This window comes from Alosa sapidissima, chromosome 7 (assembly GCF_018492685.1).
Source record: "Alosa sapidissima isolate fAloSap1 chromosome 7, fAloSap1.pri, whole genome shotgun sequence".
NCBI lineage: Eukaryota > Metazoa > Chordata > Actinopteri > Clupeiformes > Clupeidae > Alosa > Alosa sapidissima.
This window is the reverse complement of record NC_055963.1, coordinates 31,646,248-31,671,561: the sequence shown is the minus strand read 5'-3', so window position 1 is coordinate 31,671,561 and position 25,314 is coordinate 31,646,248. Positions and strand designations below refer to the sequence as shown.

The 25,314-nt window shown below is 39.7% G+C and overlaps 4 protein-coding genes and 1 long non-coding RNA gene across 5 annotated transcripts in view; 2 read left to right on the top strand and 3 right to left on the bottom strand.

Annotated features, from left to right (window-relative positions):
* Nucleotides 1-13,299, bottom strand: part of ada (adenosine deaminase) — a 32,981-nt gene extending 19,682 nt beyond the window's left edge. Inside the window, exon 1 of the mRNA XM_042099563.1 lies at nucleotides 13,091-13,299. Coding sequence (XP_041955497.1) covers nucleotides 13,091-13,120 — 30 coding nt within the window. The 5' untranslated portion in view covers nucleotides 13,121-13,299. The remainder of the gene's footprint in view (nucleotides 1-13,090) is intronic.
* On the top strand, nucleotides 1,159-10,495 carry LOC121714285. Its single transcript, XR_006033073.1, has 2 exons — nucleotides 1,159-1,292; nucleotides 10,214-10,495. It is a non-coding gene; the product is annotated as an uncharacterized LOC121714285 (long non-coding RNA).
* On the bottom strand, nucleotides 10,475-12,990 carry LOC121714280. The gene is made up of 3 exons (XM_042099561.1): nucleotides 12,570-12,990; nucleotides 11,054-11,647; nucleotides 10,475-10,702 (listed from the first exon to the last, which is right to left on the bottom strand). Exons 1-3 carry the CDS (start codon nucleotides 12,906-12,908, stop codon nucleotides 10,475-10,477), a joined length of 1,161 nt encoding a protein of 386 aa, XP_041955495.1. The 5' UTR covers nucleotides 12,909-12,990.
* Nucleotides 13,300-16,292: 2,993 nt separating the features above from the next.
* Nucleotides 16,293-17,705, bottom strand: LOC121714150. Its single transcript, XM_042099353.1, has 2 exons — nucleotides 17,010-17,705; nucleotides 16,293-16,797 (listed from the first exon to the last, which is right to left on the bottom strand). Exons 1-2 carry the CDS (start codon nucleotides 17,703-17,705, stop codon nucleotides 16,654-16,656), a joined length of 840 nt encoding a protein of 279 aa, XP_041955287.1. The 3' UTR covers nucleotides 16,293-16,653.
* Nucleotides 17,706-17,714: 9 nt separating this feature from the next.
* Nucleotides 17,715-19,382, top strand: LOC121714149. Its single transcript, XM_042099352.1, has 3 exons — nucleotides 17,715-17,807; nucleotides 18,545-18,946; nucleotides 19,159-19,382. Exons 1-3 carry the CDS (start codon nucleotides 17,715-17,717, stop codon nucleotides 19,300-19,302), a joined length of 639 nt encoding a protein of 212 aa, XP_041955286.1. The 3' UTR covers nucleotides 19,303-19,382.
* Nucleotides 19,383-25,314: the final 5,932 nt, after the last annotated feature.

Below are 25,314 nucleotides of genomic sequence, written 5' to 3'. Positions count from 1 at the left end.
TTGGCCTAACTGTTAATAACTACCTCAATAGGGTGTAGATATGAGCTTACACTGTTTCACTGAAAACACAAAAATACAAGAAATATTTATTCTACATTACTTTAAATACACCACATTTGTTTTTGCTTATTGCCCGCATAAACAGGGCATGTGCAGTAGTTGAATACGCGTGTTCAGCTAAGTGTTCTGTGAGTTTGTTGTTTATTATAAATATTGGGAGTGAGTCTGCAAATCTTACTTCGTTGTTGTCATATATTGCCTCCACAGTCTATGATTGCCACATAAAAAATATATATTTTTAGCTTAATTTGTGAGCACTTGTTCATAGTTTACAGTAAGTTCAAGGATGTGACATATACCAATATTTCTGTTTTCAGATCTGGAACATTTTGAAATCCTACCAGATGGGGCAGAAGTCATTGAGCAGTGGCAGCTTCTGATTTCAAGGACTTTGTTCACCTTTATTTACATAATTTGCATCTGTGTCTTTAAAGTGATCTAATATGTATTGACTATGTACTAGCTTAGAACATATTAGTTTTTGTTATTTTAGTTTCACAAATTCAGTGGTTACCTGTAATGCTCAAGATATACAAGTAAAAAAAATCACCTTTACTTCTGCATCTGGGTCTTCAATTCAACCTACTGACTGAAGCTGACGGATTTGTATAAATGTTTTTGAAAGCACAGGCAAATTGGTTTGGCATGAGTTTTAATGTAATTCACAGTTCAGAAAAGTTCCATAAACATTTCCAAGTGCAAGTTCAGTACTTGTCAGAAAATAGCCTAGATCTAATCGGAAGTGTAGCCTATCTGTTTGTGACTTCGGATCTATTGATTTTTCATCAGGCTGTAATCGTTGATATTGCATTGCCATTATTGTTTATTATTGGTAATTTCGTTAATGCAGTCTTACCAACATTTTAAAACTGTTCACTGTTAATGTTTTAGCTATTCTAAGTTAGGCTAGCTTCTATATGTTTTTATTTGCTAGGTGCTTTAGACAAAAGCATCTGCTAAATCATGCACGCTTGCCAACCTAAGGATAACCATCTTAGATCTGTTAGATCTGAGTAGATCAACGATCAACTCAATTTGTGATCAGTAGCATAACTTTTTTTTTTTAAATAACATCTTTATTGCTTTTGTTTCAGAGAAATGTGATGACCCACTATCGCCAGATTATGTGCCTTCCATATTCCAATATGTGTCATCACCAGTTAAGAGGAAACGGGCGCAGGCGATGGAAGGTTATGCACGCAGAATGGTAGCAAAGAAAAACAAATGTGAAGGTGAATGGCTTAGTGAATGAGTTATCTGTTGAGAATATATTATGCTGCCCTCCTACTACGTTACCAGCAGGCAGAACAAGACAGCTAGCTAACACTGTTTTTCAGAAGTGTTTCAATGAAATGGCAATGCTTGACTGTTATTGTGTTTACTTAAGTTTTCAACAATACTTCACTTTCACTCAAAACTACAGACACGTAAAACTGTACCAGAATACCAAAAAGGTAGGCTACATAAGGATACATTCGACATATTACACATGCAAACAGCATAGCTTCAAAACACAGAGATCGCTAGCCTAACTCATTCTTAACGTGACTCGGAATACCAACGAGAGCTAGCATCATTTATCTAACTAAAGTATGCACAAAATACGTAGCCAAGTTACAGAAGTACGAAAATCAAAGATATCTCATGAGAAATATTCCCCTAACACAAACGGTCTACTTACAGACAAGTAATGTCCAAGGCTGAAACGTAATTAGAAGGGATTTTCTGAGACCGTGTTCATCCGTGATAAACTGGTGGTAGACTGAACCAAGAAGTAAACACAGGAATAGTACTTAGTCCTACTACTATTCAGTTACCCAAAATGACCGCAAGGTGGAAGCATATGTAAAGAAATGTAAATAAAATAAGGCTATCAGAATTACAAATAAGATGCATTTTTAGAAGGCAGAACATATACATATACATATATAAATAGTTAATTAAATACATAAATATAATGTAATATTTAAATAAATAAGTAATATATAGGCCTATATATCATAATAAGTATCTATCATAAATAAATAAATATAATGTAATAATTGTCATTCTAGGTAGGGAGAGGACAGCCGCTGCCCAAACCCTTTTACTACTATCCACATATGACTCTGACAAGGACACAGACTCTGCGCCAGAGCTGGATGATGAGTTAGAGACACAGCTAGACACACAGCCTGCACCAAATCCCAGCACAAACTGTGTGTCTACTCAAACAGACATTGACATGGAATACATGGATGAACTGGATCGAGAGTGTCAAGCTCTTCGTTCCGAGAATTTAAAAATCAAGGAGGATATTGCCAGACTGTCACTACAGGAGGACACATTCAGGGCCAATGAGGGCAAGGTTAAATTGCTGACTGGTCTGCCAAACTACCAATGTTTGTTGACTATGCTCACACTTATTGGCAGTCATCTAGGAAATGTAAATATTCTTAGCCCATTCCAACAACTCCTGATGACCATGATGCGACTCATATTTAACCTACACACACAATTTTTGGCTTACATTCTAGGCGTCAGCACTTCCACCATATCAAGAACATTCAACAATGTAATTAATGCACTATATGTCAAACTAGTTCCCCTCATGATTGTGTGGCCTGATCGCGAAGAATTGAGGAAAACACTACCAACTTCTTTCCGTGTCACATTCCCAAAATGTACATCAGTGATTGACTGTTTTGAAATTTTTGTTAAGAGAGCATCTAGTCTACAGGCCAGGGCTCAAACCTACTCTAATTACAAACACCACAACACTGCTAAATATTTCATCAGCATCACCCCACAGGGGACCATTTCATTCATTTCCAGAGGTTATGGTGGTAGAGCAAGTGACAAATACATCACAGAACACTCAGGATACCTTGCCAAATTGAATCCAGGAGATGTAGTTCTGGCAGACCGAGGGTTTGATCTGAAAGATACATTTGCATTGTATGGGGCTGTCATGAACAATTTGTTCCGGCTTGCGAAAAAGTTCCGGATGATGTAATAATCACGTTCCGATCTCACATTAAAATGTTTCTCATAGAATGTTGGCGTCGTTGCTATGACTGTTGCTGTCGCTGGACGATCCATTTACCCCTTTGTGACGTCTATGCTTTGTGACCACCGAATCCTACTGCGGTAAACGTGCGAAGGAGTCCTTCAGCAACAAGGGGTTGATGGCTTGCTTGACGGCACGCTTTGCGTTACAGGAATAGGCCTACCAACCTACGTTCAGTGTAATACTTCTGCCGTTCAGGCACCGATTTTATATTTGAACATTTTCTCATAGACATTACATATAGGCTTTACAGTGGTTTGGTTGGTAGGTTTTAAACGTATTTTTTTGTTTTACTACGGAAGATCGACTCACTCAACTTGCTAACGTAACGTTACATCTGGATCTGGATGCGGAGCAGCAGAACTACCACACCAGAAGCTCGTGGATCAGCTCAGGTAATAAAGTCATTTTATTTGTTGCAATTGCAAATTATTCTGGTTATTACGGCGTTATTAGGCCTATCAGCAATTCCACAATGTGTGCATGACCGTAACATTTGCAATGCTTGTTATTTGGTGACTTTTGTTGTTTGCTAGTCGTGTTGACATTAGCAGATAGCTTAATGTTTTTAGGACAATCTAAACTGTTTGAATTAGAAATATAGTTTCTTAGTTCGTGTTAGACTTTTTGACAAACAAGAAAGGGCAAATATGTCTTGGTTTTGAATGAAATAGCCTAGTTAAAATTCCCTCAGGATGAATAAAGTATTTGTCTATCAATCCATCCATCCAGACTGCCCATAATCAATGCTGGCTGGCAAGCTGGTAGCCTATGCCTTACGTTTAATCTTAGGTTTTTTATTACACACTTGCTACAAGTGAGCTCATGCCTTCAGTCCTCCAGTGAGCATGGTGTAAATAAAGATTATGTGGATGTGGAATATATTATAAGAATATTATATGTGGTATAATTAAACCCTATGATTTATTAACATGTTTTTATCTTCAATTACACTACCCTATACCATCCATAGTATTCTATTTATACGTAAAAATATGCATAGTGCAATTACACTTAAGCTTATACATCTATATTCTACAGCTCTTTACTGTTCTTAATGTGCATACACTTACTTATAATGTTGACTGTTACTATACTGCACATATCTGTCTATATATCTGTCTACGGTTCATACTGAATATCCAAATTTATTCTGTTTTTATAATATTACTGTTAATATACTGCATACTGTATATCTATATTGTATTGTTTTTGTTAGCCTTATAATGTTACTGCGACTACACTGCACATATCTGTACATGATATTCATACACTGTTCACACTGCATATCCATATCTATCCTGCTCTTATAAGGCTACTGCTATTTAATTTATATTACTGTAAACCATACCACTTTCTTAACTGTATACTACTGTCTACACTGCACTATATGTCTTCTACTGCTTATACTGCACCACCTGTCTATACTGTGTGTCACATTGCACTTTTCTGCTTTTTTGCACTTCTGGTTAGACGCAAACTGCATTTCGTTGTCCCTGTATTTGTACTCTACACAATGACAATAAAGTTGAATCTAATCTAATCTTCATTATTTTAGAAGGAGAGAGAGAAGAATGAGTAATCACAGCCTTGACCATGAAGCAAGGACCATGAAGGGATGGCCATCGAAAAGAAATACCTGTATAGGCAGTTACAGGCTACAGAAAGAAGATGCGGAGAGTGATCTCCCAGCATCCTCAACTGGGTATAAATGTTTGTGTGTGTGTGTGCATGAGTCCACATGCACATTTCAGGTCCCTGACAGATAGAAAGTGTAGGTGCTTCTCTGACACTCTTCTATTACACCGACATAGGGAGACACTAATAGCATTTACAGCCTAACGACTGCCTTGAATTAACGTGTATACATGTGTCATTTAAAGTCCCCCTAAAGAGTATTTGTATTTACCTTAAAATAACGTTTCCAAAATCATTTTGATGGCACAAACTTTTAATAGCCATATGAAGTTGCTGTTTGGGTAGGAACACTGCACTACATTGGTGCTGCTTTACAGGAATGTAGTTATAGGAACAGTCCACTTCTAAATCAGTTCTACTAACTACTCTCCCCCAAAACCATTTTTTCATTTGCATTCGCACTGGCCAAGTGGCCATAGGAACTGATAGGAGGGCGTAAGGAGTGACGCGCTGTCACTTGCTACAGGGTTTAAAATAGGCATGCACTCGCCTTGCCAAATGCGAGTAAATTAACTAACTAGCCTATATTTACAAATGATTTGAATGACCCTCACTGTCTACTGTCGCTTCAAGCATTCCACGGTCGGGACGAATGAAACAGGCATGATGGACTAATGAAGCCAGCAGTTTAATCTATAAACGTTTAACATTGTTGCCATGAATACATACCACAAAATATACACAGAAAGTGCAAACACTTCATTTCATGTTTGGGATATCTATCTATCTATTTCTCTGTCGATATCCTCATCCCCTGCTTCATTCCTCTTCTCGCCCCCATAAGTCTGTCCCAACCACTGCCGCATTTAGTTTAATCTTAACCTAATAAAAAGGAAATATCAATTATCATCAACAATGACAAGCTAGCTGGAACCTGCCACTCGTTTTCTCTCTCTCTCACGTGCGTGCTCAGATGCGTTCTCAATTAAATGGAGTAGCATAGGGCCTACATTCAAGTTGGATCTTCATAGAGAGGACCCGAAAAGTATCATCTTTATGTAACATGCTGTTGGTGCATGTTGACATTGTATACTTCTCTAACAAGAGTGAAAAACAGTTTGCCGTACAGCTACTATTTATTGGCTAAATGTTGGTCTCTCCTCTGTCTCTCGGTGACCTACGCATAGTGCGTTATGCGTCTGGTGGTGGTGATCACTAATCAGGCAACTTTTTAAAACTGAACATTTTCGCCTACAACCTCCTCACGTTCCATCTTCACCTAACTCCATAGACAATAAATTAAATAAACCATCTTGCTGCTTCAAGGTTTTGCGGCCTCCGTTACATGACATCAGCCCCCCACAAAGAAAATAGGTAAACACAATGCGTTAATTGCGTTAATATTTCGTGACGTGTTATGTACATGCGTTATGTACATTTTACTTTACTTTACTGGCTAACTCCCTCCTGTTTCAGTCTATGCTCCCTGCTCTGACTCCGTTCGTACTTCTAATTCCTTGTGTTTTCTGGTAGACGCTCCGTTCGTTTCCATCATCTCACACGCTGGTTTCACAGCAAACTGCGCGCAGCCAATGGGCGTATGAAACGTCATCACGTAGCACAGTGGTCATGGGAAATGTAGGAAGTACTGCCAGGGGGATATATGACCAAGAACAGAGCCTAATGCATCATGCATGTAATGCCTCATGCATCACAGGCCAAACTGGCTAGTAAGTTTTTATTAACACCCGCCAAAATAAATTTGAACCCCGTATTTGGTGGGTTGGTGGGTGTTAATTTAGAACCCTGCTTATATCACTGACAACAGTAGTCCAGCCAAGATATTGTCATTTAAAAAGTGAAGTTGCAGCCCTCAACTGATGTTGATGTTGTCATGTTGTGTTTTGGCCTGATGCGCCATCCTCCACCTATCTACTAATCACGAAGTCAGTAGTGTTTCGGCATCCTGGTTGCCAGTTCTGCCAGTCAGGGGGGAGGGGGACGGGATACACCGCTCTACAGTAATTTTAAAGTGATTGCAGTACCAGTTTTGGCCACAATCTTACATACGGTTCCTTTAACTTCCCATGGAAAGTTTCCAGAAATGTACCGGACATTTTCCGCCCCTTTGCAACCCTAGTCGTAAAGTTAGCTAGTTCAAACTACACCTCTCGACCTGTGGTAGAAGCATAGTAGAAAAATTTCAGGGGATTTTCATGTGAAAGACTGCACTAACTCCAGATTTGTGTACAAATTGATAATTATAAACGGATTTAAGTTTCTGGTTGATATTATACACTTCTAACCACCATACATCCATATTTTAAAATGGCTTAGGCATAAAATATATTATTTGAAAGCCAATTTGCAGCCACGTGCACACAAGTAAAAGTCACACATCTGCAGATAATAATACAAGGTGCACGCTTTTGATCAGTCAGTTGAGAATATGTAGCCTTTGATTTTAACATTGTCATGGAGTGGGGGGATAATATGATCTGCATAATAGATAGACTTATAGGTAAACAATGGTGAGAATATTGTAGTCAAAATAACTATTTCAATCCAGATTCGAACTCTTGGACAGCTGACTGTCATGTGCTGCACATCGCAGGCTATCATCAGCCTTATTGCACTGCACCACAGAGATGACGGTGTAAACAAGTGAATAGAGGGTAAATAACAATAGAGTATACAACAGTTTCACCAGCACATTTAAATGACTAATGTTTAAAAGTGAATTCAAAGCAGTCGTTAATTTACAAGGTCGGCCTATATGAACCAATGAATTAACTTGATGACCCTGAATTACAAAAAAAAAAGAGAGAGAGATGATTTCATACATCATTACTGTAAGTCTGTTATTTGCAGGTGTCAGTCCGCGTGTTAGGCTACTATATGTAATGACCACCTTAGTCCAGACTACTGAACTTTGGATACTATCATGGTCAAGACTTACAAAGTACTATGTAAGTATGATAGTTTTGGGAAACAGTTTTAACTTAGATGTTGGTTAGTTGACTGGTGCTGCCTGAGAAGAGGACTGGACTGAAACACCTGCACAACCAAGCCAGCTTGGAGGAGAGGATATGCATTGAACCTGCTCACCAATGCCAGCAAAAAGAGGAACCTCCTGGCCCAGACATCAATTGTGGTTTTATTTTGTGAAATAAAAAGACCATACATTTGAGTAATTCTTGCCTAATTATTATTATGTTTATTAAAATGTGTATTTTATAAATATGTTGTAATTGCATTGGCAGTAAGTTGCTAATGGCAATTATTCATTCCCTTTGACACATGAGAAACATTAGAGTGGACAGTGTTGCAGTGGCTCTCATTTTTTTCTACAAATGCTGACTTGCACTACATACTTGGTTTCCCTCTTACTTTGTAACTTTTTCCACCAAATGTATGTAATAAATTACTTTTTGTTCAAATTCACTTTTGGTGTGGTCTCCCCATTGCTCCACCATAAGCCATGTGCACCATGACAAATGTCTTATGATTTAAGTTACACACATGCTGTCTGGGGATTAGTAAACTATATGCATGTGGGCCTACTAATGAATTTAAAAACAGTACGTGTATTTACTATTGTTGATGTTGAGACACTTGCATACTGTACTACTACACCTGTGTTGGCCCTGAATGAAATAGTCTACCCAGGTTAACATTTCTTGCACTTTATCACAATACTAAAGCGTCTGATACCTTAGTGATTGAGTTTATTTACGACACTATATGAACACAGATTTCTTCCTAAGATAGTTTTGCTGTAGTCCAACTCCAGTGTGAAATAACTAGACTAGCACCTTGCAAAATCAATGCTTCCCCAACTTTTTTGCTGACGCAAATGTAACCAGCTGAACACCACATTTGCCATTACTTGTATACTGCAAAGATGACGTTTAGTCTCTGTGTTTTGAGATAAAATGCAGAAGGCCGAACTTCGTTATGAGGTAGGACAACATTGTTACTGTCTTCCTTCCCATAAGCGACATAAAGGCACTTTGTGATTATCTGAAGCCAACTGAGTAGCCAACTGGAAATGTAGCTTACGTGATAACGGGTATTGAGAGTTTGACTAATAATGTGGACGAGGAAGATGAACAGTGCCTATAGTAGCCTACGAACAGGTTGGCATATTTAGCGAACCGATTTGTAGCCTAAAGATACATTTATAACGAAACTCAATATCCAACATGACAGTAGCCAAGGCTATTTCAGTGTTTTCAAGCAGGCCTAGCTTCAGATAGTTAGCTTCAGACAACCCCAAGTAGGCCTAGGCTAGCTTATATTGGTCACAGACGCGGTAAAATAGGCTACAAGTTTGACGTGCTGCGTGGCGCTCAATAAAACCTTAAAACGAAAGAGTCAGGGCTAATTGTATTTCACCAGATACATATTCCATCTTCTCCCCTATACAGTGTAAAATATAGGCTATCTATTTCGCACTGACGACTTAAATTCTCCCTTTTTCATACGTGTTTAGACAGTGTTTCACGAAGATTCTAAGAGACATTCACCTAGAAATTAACAGCTGATCGGAACGTGATTATTACGTCATCCGGAACTTTTTCGCAAGCCGGAACTTATTGTTCATGACAGGGCCAAATTGGTAATTCCCGTTTTTACAAAAGGAAAAACACAGCTATCATCTGAAGACATTGAGAAATCAAGAAACATATCAAAAGTTCGAATACATGTTGAGAGAGTAATTGGCTTGACCAGACAAAAATATACCATCCTTGAAACTATCATTCCAATCACATTGTTACAGACAGACACTGTATATAATGTTACTTCGCTTGATAAAATTGTTCATGTATCTTGTGCCTTAGTTAATATGTGTAAATCTATAGTTCCATTTGATCAATAAAATACGGGTCTTTGAATATTGAAATGAAATAGTTTATTTGTGCACCTTTATATTTCTGTTTTTTGTTTGTTCAGCAGAACTTTGCAATCTGAACAAAACCATTTTCTTTTGGGTGCATTCTTCAGTCTCAAGCATGACACATGAAATTGCACAATCTTACAATTTTTATATTGACAAATCACCATATTGTCGGATAGAGGTTTACGGCAGAAACACCAAACTCTGTTGGTATAGCTTGACGCTTTGGGGAGTTTTGTATCAGTAGGTGCAGCACGAGTGAACCATTTGCCTAGAATCTCTGGAAGAATGCAGCTTTGGAAGAATATTTTAGCTTTCTCAATGATGGTGGAGTGCAATTGGAGATCAGGCATTATTCTTTCAGTGTAGAATTCTTGTGGGGTCCAAATAATGAAGTCGGCATATGACCGTTGTGTCACCATCAACTGACACTGTACTTGATAGTAGTATGTGTGGTCTCTCTTGAGGTGTACTATCCCGTCTGTCTCTGTCAAACAGAAGTCAGACTTCTGTACAAGATCTCTAAGCCTGCTACACTTGGCTGTAATAGGGCACTTTATTTCCAGGACACCTTCTCCGTGGCATCCACATGCTATCAAACCATCTGGACTGGCACCAATGAATGGGTGAGTCGTGCTGATGTGCAACCCAGTCTCTGTGACGGTGAAGTCTTCGTGGTTACCAGCATAAAGCTGACTGTAGACCTGCCGAGCAACTGATTCATTCTCTTTTCCCCACCTGTGGAAAGCAAATTAAATCATTCTTAATTAATAATGTGTTCTTTGCTATGTATAACTGTGAACCAATCATAATGTACATAAGTAACCTTAATAAATAAGTTTCCACAATATACTGAAGACATCTTGCCTAGTTTCTTTAGTTGAAAAATTAGTGTTCCCAAGGTAACAGATGGACTTGATCAGTGATTTTGGTGGGTTATACACATCAGACTTGACAACAGCTTTACAGACAGATGCTGTGACTCTCCCACACCTCTGGCCAAACCACACCTTTGACTTGTACTGATCTCTGGTGCTGTCTATGATGATGTTTACCTGAAACATACATGATTTCATTTTCATACAGTGGGTACCACTTGGAATTTTCCGGTTTCACGCGTCTCTTATTTATATTTCCCCAGTGAAGCTGCAATGACCCAAACAACCTCAAGTAATATGTTGTAAGTTGTATGTTGTAAGTTGTATGTTATAAGTTGTAATACATTTTAAGTTGCAATATGTTGTACGTTATAGGTTGTAATACATTTCACGCAGCTGCGTGAATCACAGAAAGCATGAATGAAGTGGCCACTGCTAAATGGGACCCACTGTATGTCTTCATTAAAGTACATACAATAACGGTTACAACTGGAAAATGCTAAATATTAAAATATTAAAATAGGCTACCTGTTCTTCAGTGATATTCAGCAGATCTCCACAAAGAATCTTGTTACTCTCTTCCAGGAGTTGATTGTAGTCTTTCTGCAGATTCTCTGCATTGTATAGTGACGAGAGTGGCTTTGGGATGGAGTGTGATTTGGGTATGAATGCCTCACAGTATGTAGGAAGTATGGAGAGAAGTGCAGCAGTTGGGTTGGATGAATGTAGACTTCTGTAGAATTCTGCTTTCTCAATCTGACTTGGTGCTAAAATTGGGTTTCTCTGAAATGGTGCCTGTCTGGTTGGACCTTGCTGCACATGAAGGACAGATGTCAACCTCTTTGCAGGGCGAGTAAAATCAATAACGGCCAGGGTAGCATACTGGGCCGGACTTTCCTTTGTAGATGAGTTCCCCAACCATGAACAAGGCAACTGAGTGACACCGACATCCTGCTTGGACTTCGCATAAACATACAGGGCAAAAGCGACAGCTGCAGTATGTGAGCATGCTTCGCTTAGTCCAGCTTTACACGTGCAGTGGGCTGTAATAATAGTGCCATCCGTTTTCGCTGCCAGCCACGCTTTCAAAGGCTCCTTATTCAAATACTGTGAATGGAATACCTGTTGAGATATATATCAATTAGGCTATGTGCAACTTATCAGTCATCTGATATCAAAATAAAAGAATATTTGTCCAAATTCCTTATCACATCACACACACATAGACCTATGCCTACAAGATCTTATTATGAGCTTAACAATTTACATGTAGGCTAGGCCTCAGTAGCCTAACACCCAGGTTGCACTAGGGGAGAACCAGTAGGCTACAATCGTAACACTTATTTTCTCGGTTCAAACTCGATTTACAAAGACGATAGACTTAAGAGCTGTGAAATTCGCCCAGAAAGGAGTCATAGCCTAGCTACATGTTTACTTTTGCCATAGAGACGGGTGTTACAACTAACCCGCACAATGTTTTTATTTTCATTTACGCATTTGCTGTGATTAAATATATCAAATGGCACTCATGTTAACTTGTAACAGAGGGACTTTAAGATATGAATGATATATATATATGTGATTGAAGTCCACAAACACAAATTTCGCGAAGCACAAATTTCGCGAACTTGCGAAGTGTTTGCGAAGCAAACATGCGGTTTTAAAAAAAGAATTCGGCCTAGGCTACGCTAGATTTTGCACTTTTTTTGCTTAATATCTGTGGTCGTATTTATTCTAGACCATTCTTCTATTTGGATGGCTGTAAGATTGTATCGATGTGTCTAGACTAATTACGTTTCCATAGCTACACCACGTTACTACGCCTAACGTTACTGTTACATTTGTAGCCTAAGGTTGTTACAATTGTATGATACCGGTTCTCCCTACCGAGATACACAACTGATTAGCCTACAGATCTATGTGTGTTGGATCAGGCCTAGACAAGTTAGCCTACACAGTCCTTACTAAAAGAACAAAACAGCAAACCCACTGAGCAAGTGACGGTTAAGTGAAACAATAGCATAATGGTAGGTAGGCTACTTACCGATGCTGTTGTGGCGAATATGTCATCAGCTGTTTCTTGGACGAGTATATTTCTCACCCATCCATTGATCACGAAATTAAACGCGTCAAGGGACTTGTATGCTTTCAAGTCTGCTCCTGTGTATGGGGAGGGCGTGTTCACTAAATAATGATACACATCGTGGTACTCCACATTTGGGTATCTGACTGCCGCTGTTAAAGCCACCATACCATCAACTGGTGTGGTGTACGGATCAACACCCCCAATTAAGGCAATTTTAGCCAAATAACGTTCCCGTGACAGGCTATCAAATGTTAAATGGGTTAACGTTCCGTCATCATTAACATCGATGTCTGACATGTTGGCACGTAAAAAATACTGATTAGTGACCGAGGGACAACGGTAGGCAACGAAGGTTCAATGCGTTCCTTGCCTACCAGGAGGCGATGTATACAAAGAATCACGTGATTAAAACGTCACAAGCAAAACCTTAATAGTCTCAATGGGTTCAATATCACCACACCCCAGCCAAACCACTTCACCTGGACCTCTAGTCCCGGGTTAGAGCCCATGGACCTCCTTGCCGCCTCCTCCCCATGGCGAACTGCCAAAATAGAAAGGTAAACTTTTCATTAGTACCTATATATCTTACAAGATAATACAATAATGCAAACCAACACTACTTGTTGTAATCAACAAAAGTACAGTTATTGTACAATGCTGTAGTACTATTGTGCGATTTGAAATGGGTCTTCAGTGACAAACTACACTAATATTGGCATTGTTATGCCAAACACCGGACACTGTAACTGGATTTAACGTTTTGATAATAGCCTGAAAAGAAGGAAATAAGGCAAGCTAACCGAACATGAACGCTAGATCGTGAAATGGCCACCGATGAAAAATTTCAATGTCATCTTAGACCAAGCTACCACTGACAACTTTAGAGCAATATAGCGATTTCAAAACGTGATATTAAGAGTTAATCAAAATGAATTCATGATGTACAAGTTAACTAATACCCTACTACGATGTTGTTATCAATTCACACCACACGTTGACAGAATACAGCGAGCTGGCTGATGTTATCGTAAATTAATTAACGTTACAATGATGGCTGCCACTGAGGATATGAGATGCTAACGTTAATCACAAAACAATAAAGGCAAAGATACATTTTTGTCAGTATGAGTTGCTGAACCTGTAACGCTAAACTGCTAAATTACTCTACGTTATTTTACCGTAACTTCAGCAAGGGAGGGATAGCTAACGTTAGTTTATTTTACCTAGAAGCTAGAATCTGCAAACTCAACTAAGTTTAATTAAGTTTGCAGATTCTTTTTAACCGTTCACCCGAATACCTTTCAGCATACAAAATTAAAAAGTGTCTGAACATGGCATTAAGAAACATACATGAACTTCACGTTAGCAGATCAAACTTACCCGCAAATTATGTTACAGCAACGTCTGTGTCAGTCCATCTTGTAGGCCTAACGTTACAGATAGCTTAGCTGAGGCTGCTCGGCTGACGACGAGGCGGGTTCACCGGCTTGCTCAGGAGGTGGGCGGGGTTAGGATTTCCCAAGGTTTTCCAAGATGGCGCCGCCCATACCCCCCATAAACGGCTTCATAACCGTTCTTCAGAAAATCTATGGGTGACGTCACAGACGCTTTGTCCATATTTTTTACAGTCTATGGTTGTAAGCAGAGCCATATAAAGGTAGAGTTGCGACAACTCCATTGACGCCAATGTTCCATTTTTTTCCAACAATGGCAGCTAATGGAAGCCTCAAATAGTTCCCGGAAGTTAACAATTAATAATAGCAACAGTGCATTCAGAGAGGGTTAAAGCGGAGCGAGAGGCGCAAACGTTCGACAATTTCCGCGTTCGATTATTGCAAGGGGGGGGGGGGGGGAATCCCCCTTTATGCAGACCAGAGTAAACCCTCGCTGCACTAATGTCAATGGAGACTTGTGGAATTTTACCAATAAATTGGTCATTATGTCTTTCTGGATTTGTTGAGGGTTTTTTGGAACATTTTGTCATAATCTGTAAGTGTTTGGGATCATTTCAAGCCCAAAAGTGTAATTTTTTAGTGTTCGGATTTGTAATAAAATAACTTAATATCAGACCATGCTGCTGCCAGTTACTGTCCAGTTGTTAGCATGCTAGCTAGCCTCTTAGCTAAGGTAACATTTTAAACTAGCTGAATAACATTACTGACATTAGTTAAAGTGGATAGTTTATACTCAAGTGAATTTGCAACAGTATATTAAGTTTAAGCGAAGTCCTTCAACTACTAGTCACTTGTTGGCACATAGCTGTATTGCCATAGCTACTCCCATCCACTTGTATAGCATTTTAAGCTAGCGTTAGCTAGCTAGCTAGCTCGGTACACATGACTAATTAAATTATTTATATCATGTCCTAAAGAATAATTCATAGGTATCATACATGATTATAGACAATGATATTGTGGACACAATTATGTTTATCTGTTCTTATTGCTTATTAAGAGAGAAAGTTTATTTAGTGACGTAAGGTGACACTCCCACTTATGCAGACCGGAACTGTCTCCCATAGTAAGGAATTACGTTGCTCTATCTTGCTAGTAATCAAGGATCTTTGGTGCAGTTACAGCAGTATAGACTGTTTGTAGCCAACATTTCAGACTCAGATTTACATTCCTTTGCCTCATCCGAATAATAATAATAATAACAGTAATAGTAGTAAAGTAATAGTAGGCTAACACAAGAGCCTAATTATAATAATAAACGATGTATCGACTATGACTTTTCTGCTCCTCAGTCATATCAGTTCAACATCAAATAGGCCTAAATTAAAAGAGGCTAAAAGCCCAATAAATGTGCCACACGTAATAGCCGAATATAAGATACTTGCCTATCCCATTTCAATTAGGCAGCACACCACCACGAACAAGCTGTCATTAAGTTTTTGCGTTTAGTAGGCAACTTGACGTGACGTTTCTTGGGCATTTAGCTTCACCATCACGTCAAGTTGTAACGCTCATCTAGGCTATGGATTTAAGTGGCTTAAAGGCAGCAAAAGTGGGATATAGTGCAACTGCTTCCCCAAAACAATTCCTCCATAACTGTGTATTTAATCGTTTGATATGTGGATAACTTTCAGTGGACTAAACAAAAGGTAAAGATTTTGTTATCACAAGGCTAGCTGGTTCGTTATATGGCGAAGCATATAGCGAACTTTGTTTGCAGCAGTGAAGCTGAGTTTGTTGTTAACATTGTTGGTAACTGTCAGGGAATTTAACCCCAACATAGGGTGATATCAGCTAAATTGGGCCACTTTTTGGTAAATCAGTTGGGAAAATAATATAATACTATATATGCCTTTTCCAAGTGTTTTTATGATTACTAATGACTGTTTTTGATAATTTTGTGTTGAAATTATGTCATAAAATATAATTATTTAGGCCCTACAGTTCTTGAAACATCAACTGTGCCAACTTTTTTTGCATAAGCAGTTTCAGGTAAAATGGGCCAGCATCTAAGGTAAAATGGGCCAGCTGTTTCAGGTAAGCATTCGGCCAGTCAAAATGCAAAGGGAATGGTAATTTATCATCAATTTTAATTTCAAAACAAATATTCATATGTGCCATTAAAAACACATTGTGGGTACAAACTCACATATTCAAATGTGCAATTACAATTTTTTGGAACAGCACAGATCAGTGAATAGATCAGTGACAGATCAGTGTGTGTGTGTGTGTGTGTGTGAAGAACACATTTTGAACGAAATGCGCAAACTACAAAAATTCATACAAAACTGGTAACTGATATATTAAACATTAAAACATTGATATCATTAGTGTGTGTATGTGATGAAAAGGTGTTTCAAAGACAGTCTTTGCAAATGAACCCATCGTCAGCACAGATCCCATTCTCTTCGCCACAGGTTTCGTGAAACCAGGCAGAACAAGGGTCACATTTTACCCATTCCTCAGTAGCCTTAGGATCCTCTGGGTCACCATAGTGGGTGTTGCAAACTTTGCAAGGTGACTTGCTTTTCTTTTCCTGCTTTCTTTTCCCTTTTGGTTGCTTGCTGAGCGGGCACTTGCTGGCTTGCTTAGCTGGTTTCTTGCTGGATGTTTTTTTTTGTGATATAGTCAATGTGTTCCTCACTTGAAAGATTATATGAGGGTGGCTTCATACGTTTTCTGATGGCTCTCTCCCTTTGTGGCACTGTGATCAAGTCAGTGAATGTCACAGACTGAACAAAAAGAAAATGACAAAAAGAGCCTATGTTATTGCAAGACATAGGATAATTATTTTGTGTACATTTTATATGATTAGGGACTAAATTGTGTGTATGTGTGTGTGTGCGTGCATGCATGAATGTGCATGTGTATGTTTGCGTGAGCATGCATGTGTAACATGTCATGTAACATGTCAAGTTTGAAAGTAGTATAAAATATCACTTACTGTGGAGGTGGAAGGTCCCTCATCCGGGGAGTGTGTTTCTTCCTGTGGTGTGAACTGGTTGAAGATATCATTATCTTCCTCCGGTACTTCCTCCAACACAACCTCTTCAAACACCACCTTCTCATCTGGAAAAAAGTACAGTGGTTCCACAGGTAGCAGGGGTGTCAGGGAAGCAGAGGACTGAAGTCTGGCTGGCGGATCGGCAGGCGACTGAGGTCTGGCTGGTGGATGGGAGGACTGATGTCCAGAGAGCAGAGCTGATGGCTGGCGGGCAGAGTGGGTCAAGGTCAGCAGGGGCGACCATGGTCCAGTGGGCAGGGTTGGGAGAGACTGCGGCCTTGTGGGTGAGGATGGTAGAGTGGATGGTAGCACTCTTTCGGTGGTCTTGCTGGGGGCAAAAGCAGTCTCAGGGAGGATGTCTTTATTGAGTGGGAACATCCCTGTCCCCCGGAACCCTGCCTGGGCATTTTCAACAGTGGCAGCCTTTGCCCAAGCCCTGCTGAACACCGTAAAAAATTCCATCCTTGACAGCTTCTGCCCCGCCATCATCCTCGTCCACTTCCTGCCTTCCTGGTCCCAGTGGTGCTTCAAACTCTTAAAGAGGGCCTTGTCTGCCGGTTGCAGCGCATGGGTTGTGTGGGCAGGGTAGCACATTATGTGCACATTCTTGCTCTTCAGTAGCTTAATAAACTCCATGTTATAGACATGGCTACTGTGGCCGTCAAGGAGGAGAAGGTGGGGCCTGGGGTCATCCTTAGGGAGGGACTGAATGAACATTTGACCCCACTCCAGAAAGAGGTCAGAGGTAATCCAGCCATTGTCTGAACACCTTACGCTGGTGTTCTCCGGGCACCCCTGTAGCCACTCAGAACGAACACGCTTCCCCTTAAAAATAATCATGGTTCGGCTGTATATGCCTTCTGCATTGAATGCTGCCAGACAAGTTGTTGTCTCCCCCTTCTCTCCGGCACACCTCCACACATGGCTGGCCAACCTGCCCAACGACCTTTGTGGAACTGAACTGGTCCTGAAGGCCAGACTCGTCACATTTCCAGATATGTGACGGTGTGCCCGCAATACCCAGCTCGACCAGAAGACTCTCATATTGGGTAAACCACTGGTTGACCACCACTTTGTTAAGTCCAGCAGCCCGTGCTGCAGATAGGACCTCTGGTTTTCGCATCCCAAGCTCTGGGTTGCGCTTCAAAAAATTGTGGAACCAGTAGTATCCAGCCCTCCCTGCTGTCTTGGAAAAACCAGATATCTGGTTCTTAGCTGCGAAATCAAAGGCTACCTGCTGGACATCGCGTTTAGTGAATGGAAAACCCCTCTGCGCCAAGGTCTTTAGGGTGGCAGCAAGCTCCCTTTCCGCCTCCTGTGGAAGGTAGGGCTTCCGCCCTGACACGTGTTTGCTGCCCGTCACCTTTCCACTAATGCGTCTTTGCAGCGTGGAACGCGGCACACCCCATGCACGTGACAAGAGGTGCACACTCACTGGAATTCCTGTCTTCACTCCCTCCCTGTATTCATCTAAGGCCCCCTCATCCGGGGAGTGTGTTTCTTCCTGTGGTGTGAACTCTCTACCATCCTCACCCACAAGGCCGCAGTCTCTCCCAACCCCGCCCACTGGACCATGGTCGCCCCTGCTGACCTTGACCCACTCTGCCCGCCAGCCATCAGCTCTGCTCTCTGGACATCAGTCCTCCCATCCACCAGCCAGACCTCAGTCGCCTGCCGATCCGCCAGCCAGACTTCAGTCCTCTGCTTCCCTGACACCCCTGCTACCTGTGGAACCACTGTACTTTTTTCCAGATGAGAAGGTGGTGTTTGAAGAGGTTGTGTTGGAGGAAGTACCGGAGGAAGATAATGATATCTTCAACCAGTTCACACCACAGGAAGAAACACACTCCCCGGATGAGGGACCTTCCACCTCCACAGTAAGTGATATTTTATACTACTTTCAAACTTGACATGTTACATGACATGTTACACATGCATGCTCACGCAAACATACACATGCACATTCATGCATGCACGCACACACACACATACACACAATTTAGTCCCTAATCATATAAAATGTACACAAAATAATTATCCTATGTCTTGCAATAACATAGGCTCTTTTTGTCATTTTCTTTTTGTTCAGTCTGTGACATTCACTGACTTGATCACAGTGCCACAAAGGGAGAGAGCCATCAGAAAACGTATGAAGCCACCCTCATATAATCTTTCAAGTGAGGAACACATTGACTATATCACAAAAAAAAACATCCAGCAAGAAACCAGCTAAGCAAGCCAGCAAGTGCCCGCTCAGCAAGCAACCAAAAGGGAAAAGAAAGCAGGAAAAGAAAAGCAAGTCACCTTGCAAAGTTTGCAACACCCACTATGGTGACACAGAGGATCCTAAGGCTACTGAGGAATGGGTAAAATGTGACCCTTGTTCTGCCTGGTTTCACGAAACCTGTGGCGAAGAGAATGGGATCTGTGCTGACGATGGGTTCATTTGCAAAGACTGTCTTTGAAACACCTTTTCATCACATACACACACTAATGATATCAATGTTTTAATGTTTAATATATCAGTTACCAGTTTTGTATGAATTTTTGTAGTTTGCGCATTTCGTTCAAAATGTGTTCTTCACACACACACACACACACACACACACACACACTGATCTGTCACTGATCTATTCACTGATCTGTGCTGTTCCAAAAAATTGTAATTGCACATTTGAGTATGTGAGTTTGTACCCACAATGTGTTTTTAATGGCACATATGAATATTTGTTTTGAAATTAAAATTGATGATAAATTACCATTCCCTTTGCATTTTGACTGGCCGAATGCTTACCTGAAACAGCTGGCCCATTTTACCTTAGATGCTGGCCCATTTTACCTGAAACTGCTTATGCAAAAAAAGTTGACACAGTTGATGTTTCAAGAACTGTAGGGCCTAAATAATGATATTTTATGACATAATTTCAACACAAAATTATCAAAAACAGTCATTAGTAATCATAAAAACACTTGGAAAAGGCATATATAGTATTATATTATTTTCCCAACTGATTTACCAAAAAGTGGCCCAATTTAGCTGATATCACCCTATGTTGGGGTTAAATTCCCTGACAGTTACCAACAATGTTAACAACAAACTCAGCTTCACTGCTGCAAACAAAGTTCGCTATATGCTTCGCCATATAACGAACCAGCTAGCCTTGTGATAACAAAATCTTTACCTTTTGTTTAGTCCACTGAAAGTTATCCACATATCAAACGATTAAATACACAGTTATGGAGGAATTGTTTTGGGGAAGCAGTTGCACTATATCCCACTTTTGCTGCCTTTAAGCCACTTAAATCCATAGCCTAGATGAGCGTTACAACTTGACGTGATGGTGAAGCTAAATGCCCAAGAAACGTCACGTCAAGTTGCCTACTAAACGCAAAAACTTAATGACAGCTTGTTCGTGGTGGTGTGCTGCCTAATTGAAATGGGATAGGCAAGTATCTTATATTCGGCTATTACGTGTGGCACATTTATTGGGCTTTTAGCCTCTTTTAATTTAGGCCTATTTGATGTTGAACTGATATGACTGAGCAGCAGAAAAGTCATAGTCGATACATCGTTTATTATTATAATTAGGCTCTTGTGATAGCCTACTATTACTTTACTACTATTACTGTTATTATTATTATTATTCGGATGAGGCAAAGGAATGTAAATCTGAGTCTGAAATGTTGGCTACAAACAGTCTACACTGCTGTAACTGCACTGTTGCTATTATTAATTGTTAACTTCCGGGAACTATTTGAGGCTTCCATTAGCTGCCATTGTTGGAAAAAAATGGAACATTGGCGTCAATGGAGTTGTCGCAACTCTACCTTTATATGGCTCTGGTTGTAAGTATACCATTGGTATCAAAGACTGTCATTTCGTTTATTTGTTGTTGCCTAGCAACTCTGGGAACAACAGAGCAAAGATTCTAGAACAGAGCTTCAGAGAGACACGTTTTGAGTTCGTGGCCAAGTGCCTAAAATATCGGTTTCCATGTGTATGTGCTGAATGGTGTGCGTCCTTTATGAAAGTAAGTGTTTTATACAGTTACAGATATAACGAGTCATATGGTAGTGGTTAACATAAACGTGCCCCTTCTGTTATTAGAATGTTAAGCGGAGAAGCATGCCAAGCAGAGATTTAACATTATTCATTTCTTGTGTGGCTAGAAGCTACGGAGGAGATGTTGCTGTATGGGATTTATGTTGCTTAGCGTGATGCCATGGTCATTTGATATGAGATGCTTGTACTCGTAACTTTAGGACTCCTATTGTTTTTTTACTAAGAGTAATTCAGGAAGCATTTTAGCCCTAAAAGTAGCGCCTGAGTCTGTGACGGCTTAAAAGAAGTCGCGAAGACTCCTAACTCACTAAGACCGAACAATTTTTTGTGGTGGCATTTCACGTCGCGATGTTTTGAAATGCGTCTGCAGGAGCTAACAATCGCGAGGGAACAATTTTGCATTGTAGGCATAACTAAGGGATGCAGTAACCCCACCAACAACAACCAAAACTAGCCTACTCATTGTCAACATGTACATTAAATGTAACGTTTCATTGTGAATCAAATTAAAATGTTCTCCTCCTTGCAAACGTTGGCATAGGCATATGGTGACAGATTCATTTAATAATGTTGCTGCGTGGATCACGGTAAGTGTGAATGAAGTGGCCACTTCTTAATGGGACTCGCTGTATGGAAGTAGGCTAAGTAAAATAGATAAGATCAAATAAGGTTAGGATATGCCCGCTTGACAACGGCAGAGATAGAACTGGCCTTTGGCCATAGCAACCATCCATTTAGAACGACTGGCCTTCATAGCAACCAAAGATCTTAGCTGTGATTCATGTACAGTATGCATTCAATGTGATGCAAAGTATAGAAAGGTGATGAAATATACAGAGACAGGTCAAGAAATATAGTGCAATGTAGACAGTAGTATACAGTTGATTTACAGAAGGTGGTTTAGAGTAATATGAATTAAATATAAATAGGTGTTTCTGTAAACCTAGGGACAATAAACAGCTATCTCTGTTACAAAAACGAGCTGGTAATCGCTCATTGAGGAGGGAACTATGATAAAAAGATTGTTTTCCTAAAAGCATGGAGTTGAAAGAATAAACAAGCAATGTCACGTTAATGTTAAATAGCCTACATCTGGACGCTAGGTGGCAACGTTGTATTACATTTCACTAGTGTAGCCTACTTGAAATACAGTGTGAGATTCACAAGTAAGGAAGGTGCAAATATTATGTAATTTATCATGGGAAATTATTGGAAATGTTATTTCTTGTTTATTCTAATTGCAAACCACACACATCCATTCGGAAGCACACGTACACATTTAATACTGGAAGACTGTCATTTCGTTTATTTGATGTTGCTTAGCAACGGGGACAGACTTCAGAGCAAAGATTCTAGAACAGAGCTTCAGAGACACGTTTTGAGTTCGTGGCCAAGTACCTAAAATATCGGTTTCCATGTGTATGTGCTGGATGGTGTGCTTCCTTTATGAAAGTAAGTGTTTTATACAGTTAACGTTACAGACATAATGAGTCATGTTGTAGTGGTCCACATAAATCTGCCCCTTCTGTTATTAGAATGCTAAGCAGAGATTTTAACATCATTCATTTCTTGTGTGGCTAGAAGCTAGCTAGCTATGTCATAGGGAGGAGATGTTGCTGTAACGTTATGGGATTTATGTTGCTTAGCGTAATGCCATGGTCATTTGATATGAGATGCTTGTACTCGTAACTTCGTCACTCGTAACTTTAGGACTCCTATTTCTTTTTTTACTAAGAGTAATTCAGGAAGCATTTTAGCCCTAAAAGTAGCGCCTGAGTCTGTGACGGCTTAAGTGAGGACTCCTAATAAGACCGATTCACAAACAATGTTTTGTGGCGGCATTTCACGTCGCGATGTTTTGAAATGCATCTAACAATCACGAGGGAACAATTTTGCATTGTAGGCATAACTAAGGGATGCAGTAACACCACCAACGACAACCAAAACTAGCCTATTCATTGTTTACATGTACATTAAATGTAACGTGAATCAAATTAAAAGATTCTCCTCTTTGCAAACGTTGGCATAAGCATATGGTGACAGATTAATTTAATAATGTTGCTGCGTGAATCACGGTAAGCGCGAATGAAGTGGCCACTTCTTAATAGGAGTCACTGTATGGAAGTAGGCTAAGTAAAATAGAGATGTTTAAAATAGGATAAAGTTAGGATATGTCCGCTTGACAACGGCAGAGATAACTGGCCTTTGGCCATAGTAACCATCCATTTAGAACGACTGGCCTTCATAGCAACCAAGGATCTTAGCTGTGATTCATGTAGCTACAGTATGCATACAATGTGATGCAAAGTATAGAAAGGTGATGAAATATACAGAGACAGGTCAAGAAATATAGTGCAATGTAGACAGTAGTATACAGTTGATTTACAGAAGGTGGTTTAGAGTAATATGAATTAAATATAAATATGTGCAGTGTATTAGCAGTTATCTCATACAATAAGTAGAATAATGTATGTAGATGTAGCAGTAACATTATAATAGTAGAAATAATAATATAGATATATGCAGTGTATTAACAGAATATAATAAAACAGAATAAATATGGATATTCAATATGACAAATATATAACAGATATGTACATAACATACAGCTATGTGCAGTGTGGAAACAGTGCCATTGTAGTACAGAAACAACATTATAAGAGTAGTAAGAATAAGTTTATGTGCAGGATGAATAGTATAAAGATCAGTAGAATAACTATGTAGAAATGTAATTACAGTTGGCCTATGTACATTTGTAAATAAATAGAAAACTATGGGTGAGAGGGATAAATTAATTTTATTTAGTCGTAAAAGTAAATTGCATTCAATTAAATTGCAATTAAAAATCTTTCCAGTAGGCTTTAATGTCACGCAAAAAGTACAACCAAAGCTGAGCTTGATCAACTAGAACGTCTAAAGAACCAGAACTTGAGTGTAGTTTTTTGCTGGGTCCCAGGCCATGTTGGTCTGAGGGGAAATGAGAAAGCGGACAGTGCTGCTAAGCAAGCCCTCAATGAAGAAGTCACAGAATGTCAAATCCCTGCCCCAGACCTTAAACCTATACTGAACTCTTACATCTCAGATAAGTGGCAATCTGAATGGGATTAATGTACCAACAACAAGCAAGGAATGTGAATTTTGGCACATTTTCATGATCCACTGGGTCGTTATGGGCCACACAAAATACGGTGTTGCTAAAATGACTCCTATTGTGGCTATTAGAGACATGCGTTCATGAGTATCCAGCTACATTCAATGAGTTAAGTAAAATACATTTACACACAAAAAAAAAAAACCCATCACTAATGTTGTGGACATTCCTTTATTCTGAGATACATCAATAGGCTCTCAAAACAATCCCAAACAGACATAAGGTCTTTATAGAGCAAATCCATATAGATTATTTGTCAAATAAACCAGTAAAACAGAATTAGGGGATGGAATATATAACATTCACACTCATAGCTCATATTTCTAAAATAAATCAGTGAAAAAATATCCTGACAAACAAGCAGCATTTTAATGCCTTAGTCATATTTCATAATTTCAAATTTTTCTCTAGGTTACCTGATAGCCCAGTTTGAGAGGTGCAAGACGCGTGACATTATTTATTTTTGCAGCCAATCACTGCTGTTGTTTTATTTTATTGATTTGATTTTAGTCATAGAAGCTAAATTCGAAGGCAGGCCACAGGTAAAAGCCAACGAACCGCATTCACCCCGCAAGGCAATAGTTGAATAGAGCTTTTGAGGTATTGCCACTGCTCCAACACTGAAAGGCACTGTTAGAATGCTTGGATCAAGCCAGGTTCAGCATAGCGTATGTCACTGTCTGCTCACGTTGGTGACCGGACCAGGGCAAGCACACTTTCGCAGTTCCCGCCGGAAATGCAGTCTAGTTACTTACAATGATGCGCCATCCTGTGTTCAGACATGGAAATACCTTTGAATGTGGACTAGAAATATGGAGAATTCTATAGCCCAACATGTATTTACAGACACATTTTTACTTTATATCTGCATTAGTTATCACAAAGTTACATACATCAGAATGTTTCCATTCAAAGCTCTGGAAAGTGAGAATTAAGGCTATGGGTCTATGAAATAGAGCTAATCTCTGGAACAAATGTCCTTTATTTCTGCTCTATGACCTTTGGTAACATTCTTATTGTTAGAATCTCAG